The sequence below is a fragment of the Hippichthys cyanospilos genome, chromosome 17 (genome assembly GCF_059441005.1).
Source record: "Hippichthys cyanospilos isolate Australia breed blue-spotted pipefish chromosome 17, RoL_Hcya_1.0, whole genome shotgun sequence".
In the NCBI taxonomy this organism is placed as follows: Eukaryota; Metazoa; Chordata; class Actinopteri; order Syngnathiformes; family Syngnathidae; genus Hippichthys; species Hippichthys cyanospilos.
In genome coordinates this window covers 8,104,305-8,114,062 of record NC_142385.1, presented here as the reverse complement: position 1 = coordinate 8,114,062, position 9,758 = coordinate 8,104,305, and the positions used below count along the sequence as shown (strand labels likewise).

General features: G+C 40.1%; 1 protein-coding gene across 2 annotated transcripts; it reads right to left on the bottom strand.

Moving 5' to 3' along the window:
* Positions 1 to 1,377: 1,377 nt before the first annotated feature.
* On the bottom strand, positions 1,378 to 9,228 carry dbf4b (DBF4B-CDC7 kinase regulatory subunit). Of its 2 annotated transcripts, none has more exons than XM_088439251.1 (12): positions 9,151 to 9,228; positions 7,623 to 7,789; positions 7,390 to 7,548; positions 6,394 to 6,444; positions 6,244 to 6,313; positions 6,027 to 6,091; positions 5,615 to 5,654; positions 5,473 to 5,518; positions 4,380 to 4,508; positions 4,175 to 4,298; positions 3,967 to 4,100; positions 1,378 to 3,667 (listed from the first exon to the last, which is right to left on the bottom strand). In XM_088439251.1, the coding sequence occupies exons 2-12, from the start codon at positions 7,767 to 7,769 to the stop codon at positions 2,572 to 2,574; spliced, it is 2,061 nt and encodes a 686-aa protein (XP_088295377.1). In that variant the 5' UTR covers positions 7,770 to 7,789; positions 9,151 to 9,228; the 3' UTR covers positions 1,378 to 2,571. The 2 variants fall into 2 exon arrangements, with proteins under 2 accessions (XP_088295377.1, XP_088295376.1); XM_088439250.1 differs by having other exon boundaries at positions 7,623 to 7,776; positions 9,151 to 9,226.
* Between the last annotated feature and the right edge of the window lie 530 nt (positions 9,229 to 9,758).

The following is a 9,758-nucleotide window of genomic DNA, read 5'->3' as shown; positions in this document are numbered from 1 at the left end:
ATTGCCCTCATCCATAACGAGTACTTTAAGGTCAATAAAATGTTATTTTTCACTTTCACAAGTTCTTAACCACTAATTATTTATACACGTTCCGCAGTTAGCATTAGTTAAAACAAATAACGCAAAGAGGTAGACATGGAGCTTTGAATCAAAGCAGGACTACACTCAGGTCAACATGCAACTGGAATCAAAAGTATGTACAACTGTTATTTTTACAGTGTTTATATGGGGTTACAGCTTAGTCTAAAACAGAAAAATTTACATTTCTATAACTATTACATTTCACGTGACTAAATAAAAAACCTTTTCCCTGAGGTCATCTACGCCCCCCCCACCCCACTGTTTGAGAAACACAATATAATTCCCATATCAGCTTTTGAATCGATACTTGGATTGAGCTAAACAGCTCAAGAGAACAGGTCACAATAGTGTAACAATATCCAATATTGTAACATAGTATGTAGTAGACCACAGGTGTCCAAAAAAAAAAAAAAAAAGACCCGGGGGCCAGATCCAGCCTGCCATGTTATTTTATGGCCCGTGAAATGTTTATTTGACTTTTCTGGCTGAAATATTAACCAAGTATCAATAGTAAAATACCACACTTGCAAGTTGTCTGCGAATTTACAAATTTGGGGGGGATGGCAGCGGCACAAACATTTTTATTCCCAATCTCTCTTTTGAGCAGTTTTAAAAACCTCTGATTTCAAAACTATTTCAGTGTGTGACGAACACACTTAAAATTGATTTGACTTCACAGTCCTTCCAGCCCTGACAGAAACTATAACTACAACTATAACTACAACGTCGATGAAAATGAGATTGACACTTCTGTAGTAGACAGTATTTCAAAACATCACACAACTTCTGCATGTTAATAAAATACAAAACAATGTGTGTAATCCCCAAATTACACACAATATAAATACATGTAAACAAATTAAATAATGTACTAAATGTTAAACTATCATCACGGACCTATGTAGGTATAATTGTTATTGATATATTTAAGTCAGTGATTACCACTCATATAGCTAAAAAAAAACATGGTAAGACATAGGTTTGAACTAATTTCAAGTGGTCCAAAAAATGTTTAAAAGCACTGAGGTTTTTTTTATATTTTTTGCGGCATCCCCTGTAGTAGCATTTAAAGGCAAATGCAGTATTGACAAGCGATCATTGAGAAATGATGTTTACATCAGCTGAGCAACTTCTGCCCACTAGTCCGCTCTCCATTAACTCTCAAACTGAGTCAGCCTTTATAATGCAGGTAAATCATTTCTACACTCAGCGCTTATTTACGCTAAAAACGACAGGGAAATCATTAGTTTAAGAACACCATTTATTTAAGAATAGTACATGAAAATTCACTTCGCATTCAGTCAGACTATTTGGGCACGCCTCCAATATGTTTATATTCTCCACATTGATTTCATCCTCGAGGGAAGTCTGAGGGGCTCCACTTTTCGAAGCGCTTTGCATGTTGGACCTTCAAAACAAGCTCATTTGGGATCTGATCCAAAGCACTTAGGGTAATTGAATAAACCCCCCTTTCAGAAAACAAAAAAAAAAAAAAAAAAAAAACTCATTAAAGTCCCAGTGTGTGTTTCCAGACAGCTGCTGAAAGACTGATGTCAGCACAGAAACATTGGCAGGAGTTTTGTGGATGACAAAAAATTAACATGAATGTGTTCTTTTCCTGTTTATTTAGACATGGTTTAGGACAGAAATGTATAGTTATTACTAATGGTGGGAAACGTAACGTTTCATGAAGCACATGCTACTTTTTTCATTTCCTATTCCAGATGGTACTCTTGAAAAAAAAAAAAATCTAACCCAGAGCAGTGAAAATGTAGGAAATTTCTCCTGCCTCTTTGAATCAAATACTACCAGAAAAGCCAACGAAGCAAAAATATTTCAAGAGCTTCATGAAGCTTCATTTGTTCATCATTAGTTATGATTAGTCATTTTTGCGGATGGGCTGGGGTAGGGGGGCTGTTTTAGAAGGATCAGTTGATGGCCTGCTCTTGTAATGGTGTGCGAATGTGTCCTGCCTTTCAGGTAAAATTTCAGGATAAAACAAAATTGGACATAGTAATGGGGAAATAGAGCTTCATGATGCACCTGTTTTTTTTGTTTTTTTTTTTACTCCTCTAGATGGTACTTTTGGTTTTAAGATAAACACTAGTGAAATGGAAATGGTATTAAATTTCCCTTGTCTCTTTGACCCAAGAGTGCCATACAGAGGAGTAATTAAAAAAAACAAAACAAAACAAAAAAATCACTTGTGCTTCATGAAGCCTCGTTTGTCCAGCAAACTTAATTTGACCTTTTGAAGGACAAGGAGCTTAACGATAAAAACTAATTAAAAAAATAAACTTGAAAGTGCATTTTACGTTGATCCTGGAATGTCACCTGAAGACGAGGGATCTTGCACTGAAATGTACTCATTTGTCTGCTTTGGAGCCTGCCTTGCTCGCTTACGGAATAGAGATGCGCATCTGTAAACCTTCTGCAGAGAATGCTAAAGGTCCAATGAGGTCATGACAATGCTAGTCCATCAAAGCGCAGTCAGTGAAGCACCTCAACAATTTGCACCAGTGTCCTGGAAAAAGTCGAGGGCTCCCGGGCGGGGGTGGCCGGCTGTAGGGCGGTGTGCAGCCGCGACTCGTAGCCGGCGTCGCTCATCCACGCGCACGGCCTGTGGATAAAGTCCGTGTCCAGATCACCCGCCGCTGCATCACCCGGACCCAAGGGCGACCCGGTCTGCGTCGAGCGCAGGCCGGACAGCATTTCGCGGTCCCAATCTGAGTCGGACGAGGACGGGGATAGGCGGGCTACGTCCGGGATCAGGGCGGGGTCGATGCAAACCCCGGTGGATTGTTGGGAGTCTTGGCTGGAGAGGCGCGACGGGATCTTTGAAGTAAGCGGCCATTTTGTTTCAAAACTATGGCCCAAAAATTTGAATGGTGAGAAGTGGAGTCCGTCTCCCACAGGAGGACACATTCCATTTGACTGCATGACTTGCACAGATGTCCTCTCAGAAAAACCTTTTGATTCTGCGAGGTCCTCGCCTTCTGTCTTCTTTCTTGTCCTACGGGTGTGCTCACAGCTCGAATAGCGATGCCGTTTTTTGACGTTTGGACTCGCCGAGCGAGAAGGACACGGGGCTTCGTTTGAAACTGTATGGGAACCTTTCACTTCTTGAGATGGAAGCGTGGGGAAGGAGATGGGAACAGATTCAGACATAATTACCGTAGTCTCCATTTCACATTCATAATCTTCAGTGTTGTAGTGCTGAGGACTAAGGACTGGGGGTTCTGAGTAAAGACAACGAGGCTTCGTGTCATCAGGAGTGAGGACTTGCGGGCTGAGGACTGGAGGCATGGAGTATGCGTCAAAACATGGCTCTTGTGTAGCCGGGCAAGGGGACAGCGGTGGAGGGAAATGGACTTGTGGCATCATGTCCATGTTGTCAGGTTCAGGACATGAGCTGTCAATTGGCCTTGTGCACAGATTTGGAACTGGATGCGGTTCCACGGGTGACATCCCGGAAGGATTTTGAGCAAATGTGCAGAAGGACGACTGTCCTTTTAAGGCCTGAACTTCATGTTCTATCTCGGCGTCATTCAGAGGCTCAAGTTCACAATTTCCCGCAGCTGGCAGACTACAAACAAAACATTTTGGCAAATTAGGAGGAAATCATTTTGTAACAATCGTCAAAAGCCTTGGGTAGTAATGGAAGAATGAAGCTTCATGAAGCACCTGTGATTTATTTATTTTTTACTCCGCTAGTTGGTGCTGTTGGTTTGAAGATAAAAACTATTGCAATGGAAATTCATTCAATTTCTCTTTGAGAAAGAGTGACAACTAGAGGAGTCCAAAATATCACAAACGTTTCATGAAGCTTCATTTGTCCATCGCTACCATTGGGATGTTAGAAAAACACAAGTAATCATTGCTTACCTATTCAGTAGTTCATCAGCTTGTTCTGATGGATTGAGGTCAAACGGGGGAACCATTTTGACAACAAGCTGCTCCAAGTAGCTGTAATTCGAGGTTTCCAGCACAAAGGTGCGATGCAGTTCAGACTGTAAGTGCTAAAATAAACAAACTCAAGTCAAAAACTCGAGTCCAAAGACACCCCCCCCCCCAAAAAAAAAACCCCTCTCACCTCATCCAGGTCACTGAAAGACAGAAGGCAACATTCACAGTAAGAGATGTTCTTTTTGCGCACTGGCCAAAGTGACGCGGTTTGCGATTTGTCCTTGCTGCGGCTTTCCACTTTGCTCTTTGGCCTGATCGGGAAGCAAACAATGAAAAATGTAATGATTATTACACATTCATAGTCACATTGATTACAAATTTGCTGAACCAACCTCGCTTGATGTCCTCCTTGGGCCGTCTTGTCGAAGCGAGGAGGAGGCGGCGACTCGAAAGGACTGAATCGGCCCGAGTAGTACAACGAGGGGAAGCTCATGGACTGCATGTGCAAGGGCTTATACCTCCTGTTTACAAAACAACACAGACTTCAATGATGTGACCACTTGCCACTTAAATGAAAATGTTATTAGATTAACAATGCTGTCAGGGTCAATTGGAATAAAATGTAAGAAAAAAAAATATCTAAATTCAGTAAATTCAAATAGAAAATCCAGTATGATTATGTCACTGTTTTCTTTTTTTTATTTCAAGTTACCGCAAGTAACTGTTTCATTAGCTTAACAATTTCCTTAGTCTCAGTTAATTTACTTGCGTAATGTTCGTGCATTAGGCAAGATGAGCACTTCAATTAGCACAAATGAGAGGATGGAGAAATGAAGAGTTGTTCGTGTGCACACCCCCTGCAGGAGAGCAACTAGAAACGCTATCCGTCTAGGCCGGGTCTGGCCGCCCTGTGGGGGACACGCAACCTCGTCATGTTACATGATGCCATTTGTCAACAGGCGCAATTAGGAAAGTCAACCCCCTACCCCCACCCCCACCCCCTCGCCCCCCCTAAGAGCCCCATGTGCTATCTTTTGACAGCAGTAGTGTTGAGCTTCTTTCTGACTGCATAGACACTGCCGTGAAAGGTTTTCCTTTGATGACATCTGGACTTATACATCCATCCGTTATCTGTAGCTGCTTATCCTCACAAAGATTGAGGGCTTGCTGGTGTTCGGGCAGTAGGTGGGGGGACACCATGAACTGGTTGCTAACCAGCTGCAGGGCACGCAGAGACAAACAACCATTCACGCACCCAATCACACCTACGAACCATTTAAAGTGTCCAAATACAAAAAGAATACAGATGCGCCATGAAGTTTAATTTTCTCATCACTACCAGAGGGGGAGGGGGGATCCAAATGTGGGTGTGTCCAGAACTATCCAAGGCAGAAGTAGAAGGTCATGGCCATTTTTTAAAAATAACACAAAGACCTGGCATTTGTACAGGGGTGTGTCAATGTTTGACATCCACTGTCCTCTCACCTGCTGACATCTTCAACTTTGAGGAAAGGAGATCTCAGAGGGACCGCTGTCAAATACAAAGCACATAATATTGAACCACATCAGATCTTGTTGGGCAGGTAAAGCATTGGAGTATTTGCATATTGAAGTCTACTTGACTCACCTTTGACTACGTGACAAGAAGGCTGCTTGGAAGAAGTTCTCTGTGAAAAAACAAACATCCACATATTTACATAGCACTGGCAACGGATAAGCAAAACTTCATGAAGCAACTGTAATATCTTTGGACTCCTCTAGATGCCAATCTTGGTTCAGAAAGAGACACAGAATTTAATATTTTTTTACTGCACTAGTGTTTTATCTTTGAACCATCGGCATCCCCTAGAAGTGTAAGAAAATATCACAGGTGCTTCATGACATTTCATTTTCCCATCACTACATAGCACTTAACAATAAAATGCTTGAATTAATGCATAGGCGGAGTTTTGCTCTAATTCAAAGTTGTTGTTGTTTTTTTTTTTTTTAAACAATTTTCCCGCCTATTCATGTATTTGTTGACATGATTTTTTTCCTACCTCCACTTTGCAGGGTTTCACAAGAACACGCTCGAGGTTCAGTTCTTTCAAGTACATCAGAACATCTGTGGCAACATTAAGGAGCACTACATTTAAAATGCAAAGCAAAACATTTCATCACAGACTGGACAGGACCTCAATCTGAAAGCTGCTTCTTGCGTTAGCACCCGCAGGGCGCCACTTGCTGTTAGCATAGGCTCGCTACAAAAAAGGATACCATCCACATGAACGATGCTCACTCCCCATGAGCGGGCGTTTGCCAACACGTTGCTCGCCTGAAGCCGCTCCTACAAAAAAAAAAAAAGGACATTTATTTCCGTTTCGGACAAATGGCAAAGGTGTAAAAGTCTCCAGCTCAGCGACTCACATTGTTGCGAATGGCTTTTTCAAGCAGGGCTTTTCCTCGGCTGCCGTAAGCCTGGAGAAGATAGTTGGGGGGTAAAAGTTGATCAAAACATTGACTGGACAGTGCGCAACATACATTTTGAATTTAATAGCAGATACAGGTGGTGAATTAGTGAGACAAAGCACATATTTTACATTACATTTTAAAAGGTGTCATTAAATTGAATTATTTTGAGTAGACTTAATTTGACGACTAAATTACTTGTGTACCATTAATACCTTCAAAAACACATTTTTCCAATTTCTGCCGTCTGAAAATGACATCATGTGTGCTTGGAGTTCAGGCAACAACCAGTCACCAATAGGCTAGCAAACGTCACTTGACCAAACCCACAACAAATGAGCCGTGATTGGTTGTTTCCCTAGCGTGTCAGTTTTTGTCAACAGTAAGTGGAAAATTCGTTTTTAAAAGCAAGAAGAATTCATGTAAAATAATTTAGTTCAAATTCATTATAGACCAAATATTAGTATACCTGTTTACCTTTATGTACTCTTAACAATTTAGGGAAGTTGAATGCAAGGTTTTTGGTGCCATTTATTCCGCATAAGTCTATACCATAACCTTGAGAAATCATGAAATTTGTTGATGAGGTCACTCTGCGGACCCGTCATTCAAAACAAAGTGAATCTTAATTTTTGCAATCAATGCTTTTAAGGTATTGATTGAACACAACCCAAAGTCACCATTTGTTAAAAAAACAAATAAATAAAATATAAAGTGCAACACGAATTAGCACTCAGTTACAGCTACTAGTAACAATGCGCTTATAACTTCATTAATTGGACCAAAAAATGCCTTCTGTATACCTAAAAAATGTATTGGTCAGGCCCTTGGAATTAGATATAGCAATTTTCTGTAGGACAGCAGAAGATCCTTTGCATCGCATAAGTTGTTGGGGGGAACCACTGGTCTGTTGCATTTCTCTCAAGCATATTAATAACAAGTTGTGTGTAGTACCACCGGTCGAGGAGGTACTGGTCGAACACTTTCTCGCTGCTTCATGGGCGGCTGAGGCTCATCACTCCTTTTGTTTCCCGCAGGCCTTTTGTCCTGCGAGCCCTCTTGACTTCCCGTAACCACGAAGCTCACGTCTCGGTGGAGGAAGCTCTCCACCCCCTTCGGAAAGAAAAAGAGGAGGCTCACTTGGTTGTGGTGATGACAGTCCTCAATGCTTAAGGCATGTGACGTACCCCTCCAAGGCGAGATATGGCTTCAATAAGAAGGGCTGCAGGATGTTTCTTCACATTGTCCAGATAGAAGGTCTTTCCTTCCAGTTTCTTCTTCCCAGGATGAAGTTGTCCCAAAAGTCCTGGACGTTCTGCATTCTGCTTCAGCATGATAATCCTATTGGTGCAGGCTTGAGTTAGAATGTATTTTCGGTATTAAATTTATGTCATGATTCAATATAAATAAATACATTTAAAAATCGTGTTGGCCTATCTAATGAAAATTATTGCAAAATGTAAACTATGACAAAAAAAGTGAATTCTGACATAAATTATTACATAGTTTGATACTGCAATGATGGATTAAAAACTGCTATAAATGGCAGTACATTTTTGTCAGTGAAGAGGGGAATATTATGAGGTAGAGTAAATACAGATGACCATTTTAGTTATACTATCAATGATATGCGAAACAATCGACTTTTTATGGCAGTATAATTTATTATAATAAAAGCTTTCATTATTAGAAAATATATTTTTAATTGAAAATATAACTGCTGCTGTTAGAATACTGCCAAAAATAACCCAAATACACATCAGAAGATGAACCACATCATAACTCCCCCCCACAAAAAAAACCATGAATTACCAAAGATGAACTATTATACAGTACAAGGGGAAGGATTAGTTCCTAAACTTCGTCCTACTCCTTTTGAACATGTAAACTGTGTTGAACTATAATATCCAGTGAATATGCTTTTTTCAACACATTTTCCTTTTATTAAGTGTCCAATGGTCAATAAATTGAATAAACTCTAATCAAATAAAAAAATATCACATTGTTTGCACCTAATTTTCTTTTGTCTGTGTTTTGTTTGTAATTTTCGACGTGGTGTTGGATTTGGTCGTATATAATATGTTTTTGATTTGTTGTTTATATTTTTAGTGTCGTATGTTTATTTTTGGGGCGGGGTATTTTATCATGTTTTGTCTTTTGTGATGTGTTATTTTTGTTTCGGGTTCATTTGTGGTCTGCGGTTCCTGATTAGCAGTTGTCGTTTCTAGTGAGTTTGTTTTTTTTTTCGTTTTCTTGGTTATTTCTTTTGGTGTTTGTACGTCAGGGCCAATCGTCAGGTGAAAACAAATGAAAAATGACGGCTCAGTTATGTACATCTAAGCGACATACTGTATAATCAAGCACGCAGAAAACAGCAAACAATGAAGTCAATTCGAGGGCAACCGAATTGTTATTTTTGAAACCGTAATTTGTTTTGTGTGTATATGAGTGTTTCAGAAACTATTATTACCTATTTTGAGGCGTAATAGCAGCGCGAGTAAATGACTAAATGACGTCCAAAACATGAAAATAAGTAATTGCACGCGACAAAGACAGCTAACGGCTAGCAAGCTGCTAACTCACCGAGCGGCTAAACTTGTTAGCTTAACTTCAAATAACAAAGCCACGTCTGTTAAGTATTGTCGATGGAAACGGACACTTTGGAGACCAAATACCTTACGTGTCACCAGGAGAAATCAAATTCGCGTTACTTACCTTTGTGAGGTGTGTATTTGAAGAGTTCTGATTTAATAAAGGACTCAACAATTCCGACGGACAAGCGAGCTACCGCCGATTTTTTAAAAACACCGACGGAGAACGAGTCACTTCCGGTACGATGTTGCGTTTTAGTGCCCCCTACAAAAAAGGTATTTTCTTCACTTAAGAAAAGTCCTTAGAAGTCCGTGGACGGTTATCGTGTCGTTTGAAAACACAATAAAGGGCTTTTCACTTGGTGGCAAATGTGCATGTTTTTATACAAGTTTGTATTTTGTGACATTTTCTTAGCTAAGCCAATCGAAAACTTTGATAAGAGTAAATAATAACAAGCAGCACATTTTACATATTCAAACAGGCATTTGCAAGCATTTTCGACATTAACGATTTCCCCCCTTCATGTGCCTCAAATACTTCTAATTATGAGTAGAATGGGTCATTCTTTAGGCGTCGATCTTAAGGGTCATGCCCGGTTATGGACATATTTATTTTAAGTCAAAGTACTAATTATGTAACTATTTAACAAAACGTATATTTTTATCATATATTGTGTCCCTTATTCTATGATGTGTGTGCTTTTTCCATATGATTATAATAATGAAACGTTG

Bases quoted from the DNA above. Each gene is read 5' to 3' on its own strand.
- dbf4b (XM_088439251.1), bottom strand. From the start codon at position 7,769: ATGCTGAAGCAGAATGCAGAACGTCCAGGACTTTTGGGACAACTTCAT. The intron at 5,519-5,614 runs GTGAGTCAAGTA...TGTATTTGACAG, and splicing joins TTCTTGTCACGTAGTCAAAG to CGGTCCCTCTGAGATCTCCT. The intron at 4,509-5,472 runs GTGAGAGGACAG...TTTTGTAAACAG, and splicing joins AAAGTTGAAGATGTCAGCAG to GAGGTATAAGCCCTTGCACA.